Source organism: Balearica regulorum, chromosome Z (genome assembly GCF_011004875.1).
Source record: "Balearica regulorum gibbericeps isolate bBalReg1 chromosome Z, bBalReg1.pri, whole genome shotgun sequence".
NCBI lineage: Eukaryota > Metazoa > Chordata > Aves > Gruiformes > Gruidae > Balearica > Balearica regulorum.
This window is the reverse complement of record NC_046220.1, coordinates 60114179-60132356: the sequence shown is the minus strand read 5'-3', so window position 1 is coordinate 60132356 and position 18178 is coordinate 60114179. Positions and strand designations below refer to the sequence as shown.

The 18178-nt window shown below is 37.1% G+C and overlaps 1 protein-coding gene across 3 annotated transcripts in view; it reads right to left on the bottom strand.

Annotated features, from left to right (window-relative positions):
* Positions 1-18178, bottom strand: part of SV2C (synaptic vesicle glycoprotein 2C) — a 118692-nt gene that overhangs the window by 18334 nt on the left and 82180 nt on the right. For 2 of the 3 annotated variants that reach the window (XM_075741186.1, XM_075741184.1), the window contains 8 exons: positions 14295-14428; positions 14049-14138; positions 9583-9693; positions 7289-7377; positions 6754-6918; positions 3796-3929; positions 2309-2508; positions 1236-1399 (listed from right to left, as the gene is read on the bottom strand). In XM_075741186.1, coding sequence (XP_075597301.1) covers positions 1236-1399; positions 2309-2508; positions 3796-3929; positions 6754-6918; positions 7289-7377; positions 9583-9693; positions 14049-14138; positions 14295-14428 — 1087 coding nt within the window. Of the gene's footprint in view, positions 1-1235; positions 1400-2304; positions 2509-3795; positions 3930-6753; positions 6919-7288; positions 7378-9582; positions 9694-14048; positions 14139-14294; positions 14429-18178 lie in introns of all 3 variants that reach the window. The other variant, XM_075741185.1, reaches the window with a different exon arrangement.

Here is an 18178-nt window from a genome sequence, read left to right as displayed (position 1 = left end):
ACCTGTAAAGGCTGCTCAGCCCTACAGCTACTTGCAGAAGCCAGAAATTCCCAGCAAACTTTGGCAAGTCATCTCAGGCTATGGAGATCAGAGGAGTCTTAGAAGAAAAGACAGGACCATCAGAGGTGGGCAATGGTGGCTGTTAAACTGTAACTGGTGTGGATAAAAAAATATCAGGGAAAAAATTCTGGGAAGCAAGTTATTTGGGTCCCTGCAGTTATTAATTTTCAAATAGTTCTATGAAACATGAAGAAGCTTTTCCCCAGTCAAAAAAAAAAAAAAACCAAAACCAAACCATGTCTAGGAAGTGACTTCTAGAATTATTCATTGCCTTATAACCCAGCTGGCAAAAACTGGCAGTGATGGTTCCATCACGTCTGGAACGTTTGAAAAAAAATGTCATCTACAGTATATATCATCAGTGTCTTTCCTGGCACAGGTAGATTTGGCCAGTTTATTCAAGAAAATGTGACTCTTACATTTTTACTCTCATCATACAACAGTGTATGACTCTACTGTTCTTTCAGTCCTTTAAGTGACAGAATATCAGCATGAAAAAGTACCCTGTATCTGAAAAAAACCCCACATGTCATCTACCAGAAGTCCTTGCAGGACATGACAATTGTCTGAGCTTTCCTGCAAGAGCCCTGAAGAGTCAGGAGCAGTGCCTGAGACATTTTTCTACCCACTTAATGCTGCGTATGTACGCTCCTAATGACCCTGCATACAAATTCATTGCAGACTGACTAACAGCTCAGCATGGTTCAAGCCCACAATCTGTTCCAGAAGATGTTGTTCAGCTCCAGACAGTGATCATCCCCACCGTTTCACAGCCAACAGGCAAATGCAGCTATATTGCTGTTTTCGACCAACTACTGCTTTCATAGCCAGTTGCACTAAGGGAAAGCCAGAAATATTCCATTACTGCTTTCAGAAATACTACTCATTAGCTGTGTTTTAAATGAGAGTAGTAGTTAGACCTTCTTTTTTCACATGAAACTACATTTGTGCTATTTTCCTGATTAGGTGATATTTCATGTGAAATCCATACCAAATTGCTAAAAAAAAATATCTCTTTTTTCTCCTTGCTATTCGTAAGACAAACTATTCATTCGGTCCACTCAAAACATTACTATCTCTGTAAAGCTCATACGTTACCGTTTCTATTTACCATTTTTGCTGGTACATAGAGATAGTGTGAATGAGGTTGGGGGGCGGGGTGTATCTGCGCATACCTTCTATCTGTAGGGTACAGCTCCACAGTAATGACATCTAGAGAGTTCCACGCTGAGATGGTGAGACCGTTGTAGAGGCACAGCATACCTATCATCATGGATTCACTGGTCCCAAACCAGAGGAAAAAACAGCTGATGCCAGAGAGAACCATGGAACCACCTAGGTACAAGACAGATGAAACGAACGTGAAGTGGAGCTGTATTAAAGAATGATCTTTGTTTGTTTTGTCTAATGTTTCTATGTGCACACAGTGTAGCTAAATAACTGACCCATATATTTCAGTTAAAAACTAAAGAGATGTCCTCTGCTGGTAAGATCAGTCAGGCAAACATTGTAAGGGACTCATAGAAAAAAACCCATAACTCCTAAAATATTAGGATATATCATAAAATATTAAGCTGGAACCCTCTCTGAACTCCCAAAGCAAGCTGCCTGGGGAAAGCTACCCCCATTCTTCCTTGGTCATCGTCTTCTACAATTACATGAAACTCATTTGTATTTTGTAGCGATAAAAACACTGAGTAGGAATTGCATTTGTTTAGAGATATTGTCCTAGAAAATTAATACAATGAACTACCACATAGTTATTTAAGTAAATTGAAAACAGATTTGTCATTGTAGATAGTCCACAGGAGATATCTTTCAACTGTGTTGCTTTGCAAAATAGATAACAGGCAAAGGACTGCTCACTCCTCCAAGGAGTTGCTCCACTAGATGAGGTCACCTGTGCACATCTCACTTTCCTTTCAGCTGGAGCAAAGACAAGCTGAGGGACAGTACTCTCCAAAATCTCATCCCAAATGCCTAAATAACGGTCTCGTAATATCAGCATGGAAGAGCAATAACTGATCATGTGGCATAACAGAAGTGGTTACAGAACCCTTTGTTCCTAGAGTTTCTAAATTGAGGGCTTTTTAAAATGCCACTTATGATGCCATAAAATGAAGTATCTGCAAAAGGAATGTTTTGCATCTCTCTGAACCAAATTCTTTAAAAAGAGAACACGTTACTTTATCAAGAGAGCTTTAGGTTTTGGTGTTGTTTCCTGTTTTAAAGTGAAGCCTCTACCTAGCATTGTTAACCGTCCAATTCTGTCCATCAGGAGAGCGGACACAATATTCCCTGGTAACACTGCCAAAGTTCCCAGGAAATTAACAAAGTAAATCCAGTAGGCACTGTAGTCATCATCAAAAGAAATCTGGCACCCTGTCCTGATGTGGAAAAATGTGCAATTTATCAATTTGCTGTCAACAAATTTATATGGCTCGAGATCTGTGGAAAGAAGAGAAAGAAACATTTCAGCAAACAGCCAACTCCATGTGCAGCTTTTGATTAAAAACATTCCAAGTTTGGGCAACTTTAATGACAACTTGGAGCTTTCACTGCTTTGTAAAATTGGACTAGTTACTGTTGTTAATTTTGATACGTTTTAATCTTAATAGAAAAATATGCAAAGCTCATGAAAAAGAGCAACTAAGACCTGAAATTAGGCAAGTTATATTACTGTATTTCAGCTCTGCTGGGACTGTATTTGATTAAGGCCTTTCAGCACCAGCATGGTCTTGCATAAAAAGCACTGGGTATCTGCAAGTTTCTATCACTTGGTCTTGCTCGGCATCAGACCTATTTGCACACCAGACAGCCTTTCAGGTGAGACTACCAGTCATACTCAGTTTGGTTTGACTTCCTTTAAAGTGAAACATTCCTACAGAATTCAGTTTAAACTAATTTTCATTTCTGAGAAGGCCTCATGGTCTTCAGCTCTAACACAGGTGAGTTATTATATGCAACCATTCAGGCCATTCTTCTTCCAATACCGTTTCGGACATGTCTCTCTATACTTACACTTTCGTTCTGTTCCTTATAAGCCTGAATCAAGAGTACCTTCCTTCCATGCAAAGAAAGCTGGGGATTGCCTCCTCTGAAACCTAACTCTATTATTATTATAATTGCTGAAGTAGTTATGGGAAAGCGGTAAGAAGTGCCCTGTCTTTCCAACAAGCTTAGTTGGCTATGTTCTGTTTACAGTTATGTTTTATTAAATCAAAAAAAAAAAAAAAAAGGTCTTCTGTTTAAACATACAAATATACACATTCCTACTTTTGTTACAATACTTAGGAGAGTGGGAATGATTATAGATTAGGTAGTTTGAATCCTGAACTCAGATTCCCATGCCACAGTAAGCACAATGAACAAAGTATTTCACCAGTCTCATTTAGACTAAATAAAAATACACTAGTTAGAGCTACCAGTAAAGCAGTAAATATATTTTTCTTCTCTCCAGACTGAATATCTTTAGAGATTATTAAAATCAAAGAGATATTTATAATCAAAGAGATGTTTATTAACTGAGTCAATATTAGGCCTGCAGTGTCTCTAGTGTGGGTGTGATCCTTTCACTTTTGCTATAACCTTATCGAGGCCTGTTGCTTTTTATAGCTTTTTATTCCCTACAAGAGGACTTCTTGTATGCCTTATTAGAAATCCAGAAATTATAAACATAAGAAGATGAGAACGTGCAGCTGAACAACGGATGTCCAGGGTTTTTTCTTGTAATACCTGTGTTGTAGAAGGTGGTATTCATGAAAGTACAGTTCCTGAAGTAGGTATTCAGTGAAGTAATGTCTTCAAACACACAGTTCTTAAAAAGTGAATCTTCAAAGGTTACTGATTTAAATTTCATCATAATAAACCTGCCCAATACAAATAATTTCTATCAGTCTACCTTCATAGGTAAGAAAGAACAACAGGCCAAGCTGATGCAGCTATATAGGTCTAAAAAATTTCAACCCCAGTAACAATGATTCCTTAAAGGCATTCTGGAGATGTAATAATGTTTAGCTGATTTCTATCATTCAGAAAAAAACATTAATAAGACAAATAGCTCCACATAGGTACTGGCCACAACTGGTAATACAATTTCTTTGATAATATTTCTGTTCTTACTTGTCCATAATCATCAATCAAACCCAATGTCACGACATTCATGGAATAGCCTTGTAAAATCACTATTACTTGTAATTTGACATTACAGTGGAAAGTGGGAGATCATGCTCCAGAAACTCAGTCTCTTGGAACAAACAAGCACCTGCTAGTACCAACAAGCTGGAAAGAAAGATTTTTTTAAAGAATGTTTCTTTCTCCAGATTAACACATTGGGCACCATGTCAGGCTCAAATGCAAAACATACTGATCCAGGTGTTAACAAATGGTTTTGCAAAATGGTTTAACATGAACACAGCCATTATATTGCCAGTTACACAGCTATCTACCTGGAAGTATGTGTTTGTTACTCCTGTGCCTGTGGATGCAATTGCAATTACTGTGTACATAAAACAGCTATAAACAAACTGTCACTATCTTTTCTTATTTCTGAACATCCTCTTTCCTACTGACTCGTATTTAACTCCTAGGTCTTTGATCATAACAGTCAATCAAGTCATTCATAGAAGTCAATGATGAAGTGTATTACTAGCAGTAACTTTCTACTGCAGTATTACTGGACTAGAACAATTCTGTAAGCCTTTTTTAGTATAATTCTAACAAATAACATCATTATGCTAACAAAACAAAAAAAGACAGATGGAGAAATACATCACTATTTTTGTCATGTCTTTTATTTCACATTGTCCTGTTTCAGCCACAACACACATGAAGGTGTGGAAGAAGCTACAACTAAAAAAAGGCAGTTTTGCTGGCAGACTTCACCCAAAGTGGCAACAGTTTGAAAAGCAGTGCTTTAATTGTTATATGGCAGTAACAACTGTCAAAATGGCAAAGTCTTCTGAACACAGACCTGGCTCTGTGTTCTTATAGTTTTCTTATTACAAGACTAATAACAGGAATAGGAACACATAAAATATGCTACCTATGAAATAGTAAGAATTAAACTCTCTCACCGATAAAGTTGGTGGAATCACATTTTTATGAGAAAGGAGACCAAAAGCTAATTTTGTTTATCACAGGAAAAGACTCACTAGCTAATGAATTTGTGTATTGGTCAGAAGAATGGTGTTTTCAGCCCATTAGTTTTAGTTACTATATCATTTCTCATTTGTGACAGACTCTGATTAAAATCACGCTAACAGTCAGTGTCAACTCCTTATCATTTTTCATATAGCACTTTCTATTTTAAAATGTAGCCTAATTCCAGAGAGAACAAAGAAAAATTGGCAATTAGATTAGTCACTTGGAACAGAAATGACAGACTATATGTGCCCTACATTCTTCTGATTCACTTTTTACCTTCGGACAGGAAACATGTTGCGATGATTTGAAGTAAAACCCAAAAGAAACGTAATGAAGTAAAAAGTCAAACATTGATGGATCTTCTAGTTAAGAAAGAACATGAAGGAAACACTGAGGTTGAGTGTGAGTGGAATATTCAAAACATTTTTGGAGGAAGACTACCAAATGTGTTCGTACTTCTGCGGAAAGAGTTTTGTGAATCTCAAATAACTGTCAGATGCCCATTAAATTTGCACATTCGAAAGAGTAAATTAGTGTTTTAGAACAGATTAATTTAGATGTAGTGTTTTACAAGAATGTTCAGTTCAAATTGATAGACCTCAGTTCACAGAATGCTGTCAGTTACTGACAGTAAATGGTTCTTTGCTTTTCTACCTCCTGGAAAGGAGTAGACCTGGGAAGCTATGGCTAGTTTAAAAACGAGATAGCTGTGATTTCTTGTCTGCAATACATAAACCTTTAACTGTGTCAAAACTCCAGTTCTTATAAAAATAATTTTAAAATCCCCGTATTACTAAAATCATTAATTTTGTTCACTTAGATATAGATTTTCCTATGAAAATAATGATTACTTAGCACTATGACTTCTAGGAGACCATTCACATGGTTGTTCTGTATATTTCTTAAGAGAAACCAGATAGATACCTAAACCAGCTGTGTTTAATTTTCCCCTAAGTTATCTAGTTATGTGTAAAGTCCAGATAGAGCCTTAATATGTTTGCATTCAGTTAAAAAACACAAAAGACATTGCCAACATGTTGTTTCCCATTTCAGAGCTGTTCATACTTTTTATTGATTTACAGTAATATTTAGCTTTCATTTTTCTGTGATAAGATCCTAACCTCTCAATGTTCAACGTTTTCACAAAAGCATCTTTCATCAACATAAGAGCAGAACTGGCAACATAGATGAAAGTACATCCTTCCCCAGCCCCCTACAATATGCCGCATGTGTTGGGTCTGAGAACTTTTGAATCCCACTGTGAAAGGAAGTATCATTAACTTAGGCTTTTTGGTCTGTTTTTCAGGATGACAAGGAAGCTGGGTAACATGAGGGATCCTCACACAGGAACCACTAGAGCATGTACAGGTCCACTTCTCCCCGTGCTCCACAAGTCATGAGAAATCAAGAACAGAAATAGATCCCCATTTAAAAGCAACAAAACCATCTATCATTAGCTAATGCAGAAAAATATTAGATTATTAGAACATGCTTTAAAACATGCATTTGTTTATTCCAGCCAAGCGAGGGTGTAGGGAATCTCTAAACCTGTCATTGATGTATTCTCCATTGCTGTGAATCTGATTTTCCAGTGTGAAGTTGAAGACGAAATGTGAAACCTCCTCATTGCGGAAGTGTTTCACTCTGGATGCATACTCATCTGACTGCAGATGTTTAATGACATCAGGAAACCAGACAGATAAGCCGTAATAGCTGTGAAAAACAGAAAAAGCTCAGTTGCCAATCTCACTTTTTTGAAAATCTGTGCAAGGTGAGGATGAGCAGCTCCCTTGGCTGCTTACTTGATGGAGCGGTTGCTCCATCATAATAAAATCCTCCATAAAATAAAAATATTGAAAGATGCTGACACTAGAAGATGCCAGTTTTCTGAAGCAGTTATTCTTGATGAATCAGGGTTACAACCAAGACCAGACTAACCGATAAATATAAAATTTTGTGGAAAGATACTGAATAAAACCTTTCTGAATAAAAACAGAAATCATAGTGACAGAAATTTGCATGCAGATGATTCTTCTGTCTGTAAATTCTATCAAAGATCACTTAAGATCTCAACCGTGCTTACCCAAAAGATAGGGTGAACCATACAGCTGTAAGTTTGATTGTATTATCCTTCACCGGGTAGTTGAAGCATCTCATAAATGTCAACCAAATCTGTAAATTATTAGGAAATACATTTATTTTACATCATATATTGAACAAATTTGTTAAATGATAGAAGCTTTTTGGTTCACATTTGCTTGCTTATTCAGGGCATCAGAGAGAGCAGATCAGCTCTTTGATACTGGTCGTAGCTGTACTTCTCATACAAGTATATTAATCTCCAGCTGTATCCAGGTTGTGCATGTTCTGTGACTTTCCAGCTTCTTTTCATAGAATCATGAAATGTTTTGGATTAGCACAGACCTTTAAAGGTCGTCTAGTCCAATCCCCCTGCAATAAGCAGTGGCATCTTTCACTAGATCAGGTTGCTCAAGTCCCATCCAACCTGACCTTGAATGTTTCCAGGAATGGGGCATCCACAACTGTAACCTGTCCAAGTGCCTCACCACCTTCATCATAAAAAATTTCTTCCCTATATCTGATCTAAACCTACCCTCTTTCAGTTCCCTTGTCCTGTCACTTCAGACCTTGGTAAAAAGTCTCTCCATCTTTCTTATAAGCCCCCTTTAAGAATGGAATGGCCACTATAAGATCTCCCCAGAGCCTTCTCTTCTCCAGGCTGAACAATCCCAACTCTCTCAACCTGTCCTCACAGGAGAGGTGCTCCAGCCCTCTGATCATCTTCATGATCCCCTTCTGGACTCACTCCAACAGGTCCATGTACTGGGGCCCCCAGAGCTGGACACAGTACTCCAGGTGGGGTCTCACAAGAGCGGAGAAGAGGGGCAGGATCACCTCCCTTGACCTGCTGGTCACACCTCTTTTGATGCAGCCCAGGACACGGTTGGCTTTCTGGGCTGCAGGCGCATGTTGCTGGCTTATATAAAATTTTTTATACACCAGTGTGGACTGTGTCTGTTAACTGACTCCTGCCCTGATTACCTCAAACTTTCCTAATCTCTAGGCAGCTTCATTTCACTATCATCTCACATAAACTGGAGATCTTGTCAGAAATGTTTTCTTCTCACTTCCCAATATTACACTGCTTTAAATTTAGACAAACTATATTTCATAATTTAACAGGGATGCACTCAGAGTTTGATCTATCATAACCTACCACAGCTAGAAAGTGGTACTTTAACTATATGAGAAAAAGATGGGACTACCCCCAGGTTAGAGGTGCTACAGTAGAGCTGACAGACAATGGTGTTCTCCTCTCTCTCTCTCATCTCAAGATGATCTTTCCTTTTGAAGAGGAGAGGGAGTCTGTCCTAGGACATTTCATCCCACATCATGCAACAAGGAATTTGTTCTGGCCCAAGGGCAAGTACAGTGAGATAACAAGGATGTGAGACAACCAAGCTGCAACTCCTTTAGTAACAAGGCCAAATCATAACATTCCAATCTTCAATTACTCCATTTTTGGACAAATAACTATAAAAGTAGACACTTTCTGGATTTTTTTTTTTTTTTTTGTTAAATAGGGAAAATACTATGTTTTCCAAGCAATTTTGTGACAAACCTTGGTTTACAGTGCTTCATCATAGCTCTGGAGAGCTTTAAGATGCCAGATTCTTAACAGCTGTGAAATGCTATTTTTGACTTTTTTTTTTTTTTTTTTTTTTAATTAATGAGACTTTCCTCAATTTTCCTTACAAGGGCCAAAGATACTGTATAATTTTGGTTTTGCAAAAAAGTAAAAAAGGATATGGAGCACAGTCCCAGTGACCTTGCATGAAACTCTCTGAAATAGCTCTAACGTAGTTTTCTAGTAAAAGATCTGACATGCCTAAAAATATATGCACATGTGATGCCTTATAAAGGTTGTATTGACATTGATTAACACAATTTATTCATGACTTCAGTATTTGCAAATAATGTGGCCACCTCAAGTTCCTGCTGATAATTTTTCATCACGTGTCACTTCTTTCCATAGGTATACATTGGTATGCATTTCCAGTACATATTATATTGTGGTGCTTTGGAATATGGCTATGCAACTATTAGTTATCACTTGTGCGAAGACCAATGCAGCATTTTCCTCCTCAGAAGTTGGGACCAACCTTTGTGATTCACCTGTACCTTTTCTGGGTCAGGAAACCAGAACCTTACACTGGTTCCTGAATTTCCCAGTTGCATGGAAAATGTAGCATTGCAGCTATCACCAACATGAGCTCAATCAATCCATCCTATTTCTGAAGGCTAATTAAAAAGAAGAAAGGTAATTACAGATCAAACAGAGATATTGTTACTTACACCATATAGCTCTGTGCGAATTCTAACAAAACACCTCCTGTACCAAGTTCCTGTATCGCTCTCTATTTCTATGAGCTCGTCTATCTGCTTGGGAGTTTTGATTCTGTTAACCTAGAAATAAAACCAGAACAGCAAACATTTGCATTTTCTTGAATCATTAACTGCATCTTGAGGAGTATTGAAAGGTTTTAATAAATCCCGTAAACTAAAAATGAGCAGATATTAAACTTATGTCTACACTAGAAATGTTTTAGAAATATAAAGGAATAGTAGCACACTATAATGCCAGAGTTCATTATGGATGCAACTGTATCGGAAAAGCTCTACTTTCAAAGCATGCAGGAAATCCATTTCCTCTGACTGAAACAAGCTGTTACTGTCAGGTTCTGCTAGAGTGTTGCTGTACATACTCCTAATGCCACAAGGGATAAAACATTATTTAAATCTTCAGTTAACCATGTCCAGAGTTTGCCATCAAGTTGTTTCTGACTTGCTATCACAATATTGTTGAAAGTCTATTGATTAAAGATGCAGTAATGCAAATAGAAGTATTTGAAATGTCAAGAATTAATAGTTGCATAACATTTTTCTTTTGTTCTTATTTCCTGAGGCGTTAGGCAGGGAACTCTCCTTGTCTTTCAGATGTTGACTTTAACTATTCTTTTTAATGAAGAGAGAAAAAGTTAGGTGAAATGATCTGGAACCACACGTTACTGCTGTTATGAGCAATCATCTACTTCATCTAAAGTGAAATGAGATAAACAGACATCAGGGAAAAATACAGAATTACCAGTGACAAAGAATGTAATGTTGCCTACAATGCTAATTTTCACTTGCACTCTCCTGTGTAGCAGGATAAGAATGTGTTATAGGGTCTTTCCAGACACAGGACCTGACACACTTATACCATTGCATGGGTTTGGTTTTGGCTTCCCCTCTGGTCCCAGCTTCATAGAGATAGCACAAAAGGCAGTATATTCATCCACAGTTTACTTAAAAAGAAGACAGACAGAAAATAAATAAAATGGGGAAATGGACTGACATATAAGGAGGGAGTGAGCAAGAGATTGTGTGTTCAGTGTTTGACTCCAGTTTCTGAAGGCAGCAATAGCTCGTGTTTCTTAACAGAATGAGGACACCACCACCCTCATACTGGATTACAAGACATCAGGGAATAGCAGTATTGATGGCAAAGCTCTAGTTTTCAGCCTACTGCTTTTAGAGATGTACACTGTTTAAGATGAACCAGCAGCCTTATCCTGTGAACAAGAACAAACAAAAGCCCACTAAGTGGTTTTGGCTATAACTACCGTCGTTTCTGAAATACTGCATCTCACTGTCTTGCCAAACCATGACTATAAGCTTGTACCCTTCTTGTCATGCATCTTCCAACAGCAATAATCCTGTCTGCATCGTTCCATTGATTTTAAGCTATTCCTAAACTGCTTTTACAAAACACATTATGCAAAAGACCGAGTTGAGTCTCCAAGACTATTTAAGACCTTGTACATGCAGACATCCTCACACGCCACACCTCTGTGCAGAAAGGGCATGCCTTTTGAATCACACTCTATAAGCCAGCACCGCTCTTGTAGGCCCAGGGGCAACCTTTTCCCTGTCCTGAGCACCTGACTCATTTGTAGCTGTGGAGGCTGGGGGAAACATGCACATATCCTAGGACCACTGCATGTGACTGGAGACAAAAAGCCTTCATGGGTTTTTAATGTAAGAAAAGTCCTATTGAATCAAGACAATGGTCCATCTGGACCATGCGAATTCAGCTGTCAGTATACGAAGAATAAAAGAAAAAAAAAAAAGAATACCTATCTTAATGAAAATGGAACTTCTGTTTAAAAGTAGTGGGTAGAAATAGGTAATGTTTTAAATTTTACAAAATCAAGACATGCTGCAAAGGTAAATGTTTGCAGAAAAAAATTAATTAATAAATGGCAATGAAAGAGTGGAGAGAATTTATGTTTTAAGGATACAAAGATTTTTTTTTAACTTAAACATTTAAACCAATAGATCTCATGAATGTATATTTTAAGGACCCAGGAAGGTAATTAAGCGTATACATAAATGTTTAACTTGGGTAGTCCCATAATAGAAGATACTATCAACTTATTACCATCTCTGTTAGTGTCACTGCTCTCAGGAGAGATTTTCAAAAGTATTAAGAGCCAGTAACTACCTCCACAGTCAGTAACGCAAATGCATCTGTTTTTGAGTTTCTAACTCGAAAAACCAACTGTTCATCAGTTGATGCCTTCTCTGTTCTAAAGGTTCTAAAAGACAAAATCCTCAATAATATGAGTAACAAGAATAACCATGACTTGTGAAAAAAGCTTCTAGGAAAAGATGACCTCACTATAATTAGGAATACATATAAAAGGAAAGCACACTAAAAGTATAGCAGTAATGGAGAAAACATTACATCAACTGTAAAGTTAGAAAACATACTATAAACGTGTATCTCATGTCACTAGTGACATGAAGTGGAGGAAAATAGTAATGCCTAAGTCATAGAAAGCTACTGGATGAAGCAATGGGGTTTAGGAGAGCTATGTGAATAAATTACTGAGACAAAATGTCACAATATCCAGGACTAATTCACACTGAAAAAAAAAAAAAGAAAAAAAAAAGAGAGGGACTAAAAGAATGTCCCAAACAAATTATTCATAAGTTCTTTGCTTTCTGGGTTTTGTAAGATGAAGTGCTGCTATTGCACAATGAGGACACAATGACGCATTTTCTAATCATATTAATGCAAGCTAAAAATAGACACTTCTACACACATGTAACCTTGAAATACAGTGCAGTATTTCTTATCCTTCAACTTCTCGATATCTGAAGTTGAGTTTTCCAAATGTTCATGGCATAAACTGGCAAAAATCCCAAGAAAGTGGTGGTTTTTTCCTTATTCATGCCTTATTCATGGCTGACCAGTTAACAAAATTAGCAATAAATAAAGTGCTGAGTTCAATATGGTTCAGTTTAACAACCGTAGAGAGAAAGACTTGGGAGATCACAAGAACTGGAAATAACAAGCACGTGCATTGTTTTCTTCTCCATGGCTTCTTTAGGACACATTTATGATTACATCAAACTGACGTGAGGCTGTGGCTGAGCCTTCCTCCCACCTTTTGTCCAGGCACATTTCTGCTTCTGCCTTGTGCCTAAACCAGCACCATAGGGGCACAGGGTCTGTGCTATAGCTGACTGTGCAATCAGTCAATGAATACCAATGCTGGCAGAAGAAAAACAAAGAGTGACTGGGGGCAGGCATACTCTCTCTGAAAGCAGCTCAGATCAGAAAGATCCAATTGTGAAGTTACACGCTAGCTGTATGGTGTTAGGCAAATCCCTTTACTAGAAAATGAAATCAGAAAATAAAATATTAGGTTAGATGGGATTAGAGGTAGGTTATCTGTGTATCAATAAACGAGGATTCAACATGACAGATGTGCTAACCAGCCTTCTTTCAGGCTAAATATAGGAGTTCTTGAGCTTCTTTGTGGGAAAAAAAAAATTAAAAATGGAGGCAACGGAAACTACATCCAAGGCAATACACTGCAAGTCTCAATGGAATAAGGTTATATGGTCAGATGGTCATTCCTTGAGACTGCATGCAAATGCAGAACAATTAAGAGGATTTCTTAATTGAGTTATATGTGCATTAAAGTAAGAAGAAAGCCTCTGGAAGAGGAAAAACATCCTATGGATGCCTCTGAGAGGGAGCAGAGTGCCAGCACTCCCACAGCACAGGAGAAGCTGGAAAGGCAGACTGGATTTCAAAGCAAGAAAATTAAGTCTGCTATTTGATCCTACTGTATCCAGGAAGATAAAATTGTTGTGTATATTCCTCATAAATAAGGAAGATGCCATAAAAAAGTCCCACATCTGAATTACCAATTTACCTTCTGAATAGAAACAACCCTTCAATACTTTGAATATGGCCTTATCATTAGACCTGTAAGTCAACAAGATGAAGTTGAGCTTTCAAGATATTTTGAGAAAATTAAATGCCTGAAATTACTATTTCACAGAAGTGAAAATGAATTTTGGAAAATTATTATTTTAGCTGATAAAAATGGAAAAAAATATTCAAAAGACACAACAGCCAACTAATTCAGACTTTTATGTACCTACTCTTATTACTAAGGATGAAGTAAACTTAATAAATAAACCACAAGTGAAGTCTATTATGTATCTTGGTGCACCAGAGAAAATTACCACACTGTGGGTTCATACACTCAAGAATATGCTGGCCAAAGGCTGATATCTTAATATCTGCTGTATATATAACAATTTCAGTAGGAATTTGGTTCTTATATTTAGGTATTTAGAATACAAATGATTGGCTTTGTCATGCAGAGTATTAATATTGATTGCTTAAGCCCTCCAGACCTTGCCAGTCAGCAAGCTCACTGATGTGCTAAGTGATTAGCTTTAAAAACAATACTCACTGTGAAGACTTTCTCAGGCTGACCACGAGCTCGCATGTTTGTGTCATGAATTTGCTTGAGTATCATCCAAGCTTCATCATGTTTTCCAACCTAAACATTTGACCAAAACATTTAAACAAAACATACATACAGATTGAGATATTCACTATAGACATTGAACAATCTTAATGCCCATTATATAAAGGTCATGATGTAAACACAGAAATAATTTTGACTGGAATCTAAAAACCATTTGGAAAGTTATACCTCCAGCAAGAATCGTGGGCTTTCTGGCATAAAGGTGAGGGCTACCACGGAAGAGACACAGGGCAGGGCGCAGACGATCACAAATACTCGCCAGCTGTGGAACTGGTAGGCAGACCCCATGCTGAAACTCCATCCTAAGAAAGCAGAAATTCACAAAATGTAGAGAAATAAGGAGTACTGTACACGGGAGTCTCCAGCTTCTTGGAGATGCGTAATGACACCTCTGTTTAAAAGAAGCCTGACTGATCTCTTCTATTTCCACAAATATCGATGATTTCACAAATAATCTTACACTATGAATTTCAGCCTCTTGCATGTGACTAGTCATGCTGGAAAATGGACATATTATGCAGGTTGGGAGACTTCCTTACACAGGGATGAAGAAGTCTCTTTCAAGTCTCAGCAAAATCTACATGAAGGTGGTTACATGAACCAAACAGGGACACCATCACCTTACTTATAATACATCTATGAATACTGGAATTAGGGAGAATTAATAATCTACACCCAGATGAATTTTACAGCCTTCCTTATTATTATTATTAACTTTTTCTATGAATAATTAATTTCAATACTCTTAGTAAGAGTCTCCTAATGTAATATAGTGCAACACATGAAGCATTTACAGTGCCTGACTGCTGTTTCTGTCTTGTTCCAGAGCACTATACCACCCCTTAAATTCTGTTAACAGTAAACTGACACTTGTTCCCCCTGCCCCATAACACTATGTAGAGGAAAAAAATACTCAGCGTTTAAACTTTTATCTGAGATGACCAATCTTAACACTGAAGGAGAGACAGAATTTATGATTATAGAAAGATATTAAGAAAAAAGAACAACAGGAAAACAACTCTCCTCATCTGAAAAATTGATCTGAGTGCTGTCTAATAACATGCTGTAGAAGCCATTGTTAAAATATACCAAGAAGAACACAAAAGGAAATACTGGAAAACCTACACGTGAAACTGCAGGCTGGTAGTTCAGCTTTTTAATAAAATATCTGATTGTTTGGTATATTATGACTGGGCTATTAAAATGCTAGAATTGTAAGAAACCCAATAATTTCTCTTAAGAAAGAGAAAAATATTATATGGGTAACTACCTGGCCTTTTAGTCTGGCTTCAATACAGCAGAAATTTTCAAGTAAAATATTTGAGGATAACTTATTAAAAGATGAATGGAAGATAAAAATAATGATAAAGGACAGAAGAGGTTACTGGAAGAAAATGGAATCTTGGCTAATAAAAGAGCTGACGCCAGATTAATCTGATATATTCCTTTGCTAACTGATTTTTCTAGACAAAAGATATGGTTAATTAAATCTGTCTGGATGTCGGTAAACAACTGGTACAACATTGTACCAAATGGCCTATTAAATAGTTCTTCAAAGGAGGTATTTATCTGTTAAATGTATAGTGTATTTTGGAATTTAAAGATCTCATGCTGTGGGTCATAAATACCTTCTTGGGAAAAAAAAAATTCCTTCTCATATTAAAGTACTTACATGTTACCATATGAAAAATGCAGGCAACCCATGATTTATTTTTGCCCTTTATCAACAGTTCAGTGAAGCATTCTGATCTGCGGACTTGGGAACCTTTTTTTCTGGTCTCCTACAAACCATCTTTGTTTCCAAAATGATATCAGCTTGCTCTACAGCCTTTTTTAGCCCTGCCATCTTTACCCCAGGAAGACAGAGGTAAAAATCAATGACAGAGTTGGCAATGAACTTGGAATGCCATGTTACCTTTTTTTAAGTAAGGCTCCAGAGGAACATACCTCCCCCCTCCAAAGTTCCCTCCAACAAAAAAAGGCTGTTTAAAATTTAATGTTAAATTTTATTCCAAAATAGAACTTGGAATGAAAATTTAAGATCAAAAAATACAAACAAAAATTATGTTAAAGTGTACTAAAATTTATTTTCTACAGATTTTTTGAACATGTCAACTTTTGATCTTAAGGAATTTCAATTCTTAAAGAATATGGGCATACTTTACATCTAATTTGGGAAGGGAAGGAAATAAAGAAAGAAAAGTTTCAGTGAGTTAATGAGGCAATTAGAAACCATACCTGTATTTTGGGTATTGTGTACACGTTCTATTATAATCATTAGAATCATGTTCTTCATTATATATTTTAAACCTTAGTACAAAATCACCTGATACAGAAGGCAGCACAGGATGGGGGTTTTCAACTTGCAGAACAGCGCGGTCAACGTAGTTTGTGTTGTCATTAGAAACTGTCCCAGAAATACACAGAGCCACTGGTGTGTTTAGACAATCTGCCTTTCGCCACTCTGGTTTTTGTTTTATGAGACTGAGCTGCATGAAGGGCACTTTGTGGTAAATGAAATCAACCTGGCTTTATACCTGTTATAAAACAACGGCAACATCTTGTGCTCTGTAGCCAGTCCTGGAAAATGGTAGTGATAATTTATGTTAAGGTGTCATTTGTTAATGTAAGTGAACTCTACTACACTTAATTAAAAGCAATGAGTGCACCATTCATCCTGCTGTCATTCCTGACAACCTAGGAAACATCTTTTTTACTCCTCAAAATATCTGAGGGGCATGTAAAGTGAAATGTTCATTGTGGTTTTTATTGCTCTTATTCCATTTTTTTCTCTATGTATTTTATTAGCTGCTGCACTTTATTTTGTGATTTAACATATCTGCTGAATTAATCATAGTAGTGAATGTCAGGATTATAAGAAGCAATTGGTAGAAGAAAAAGCCAGCTGCAACACAGCTTTCTTAAGGCTGCTCTCCTGTCCATTCCAGCACAAGCACTAGATCAGCAAAACAAACATCTAGTTTAAATGCAGAGCAAGTTTAGATTTATTCTTACATTTAACACATCCCATTTTCCTTGGTCATGAGCTAATCCGGAAAATGGAACCATTAGAGTAGCTCTGAATTTAGCTCACAAAGTGGCTTTCATTCCTATTGTATGTAAGTCTTGAAACTAAATGGAAGTGCGTTCTTGGCTGTAGCTCAATTTGCTTCTCCCTTCCCTGATTTATGACACAATAGCAAAGACAGAACAGTTCTACATGGTTGCATTCAGAGGACTGCACAGCAACCTAGAGCTAAACCTCACCCTTGCTCACTGGCTATGCCGTATTCGAGAGTCATTAATCTTGAAAATGGTGGCAAGTCCCAATGTTGTATGAATTGCAAAATACTTGGCCCAAATGCATCTTGGGAATGATGTGCTGTAGAACAACATAAAATCTGCAGTGACTGAATGTGAAGCTGCTGCAGCAACCTTCGTGCTGAATACCACCCTCCCACTTTACTGACTGCTGGAAAAAGCCAAGTGAATCACAGACGTGGCAATTACTGATTACGGAAACACACCAGCATGCAGCAAAGCAAAACCAAAATGTACAAGATGCTAATTTATATCTAATCACCAATTAAATGTCAATGGAATATTCCCTCCCAACAGAGCATTTCATCTGCTCCATAATATTACTAAATTAAAAGGATATTATAAATAAGTTCTTGGTCAAGGAAAGAAAATATCATTTCTGTCACAGACTTTCTAAATAAATATAGAGGTAAACCTGTCCATATGCTGAATTTTATAAATGTATATCACCAGATAAACAGTGGGTATCTTCAAAGACAAGAATCATCTTTTAGAGTGGCTAGGTCACTGGAGAGCAGAAAAATAAAGATGACTTGCTTAACTTTCCAAAATGAGGGCTGAACGGGAACATGATAGCTCTCTACAAATCTGTAAGTTACACTAAAGTTCAATGTGGGCAATGAAAAATACGGATGCCTACAGGCTCTGTATAAATACTGACTGGCAAAGGGAAGGTTTCTAAATACCAGAGGAATAAAACTGTGAAACACCTTTCTAAGAGACTAATGTGG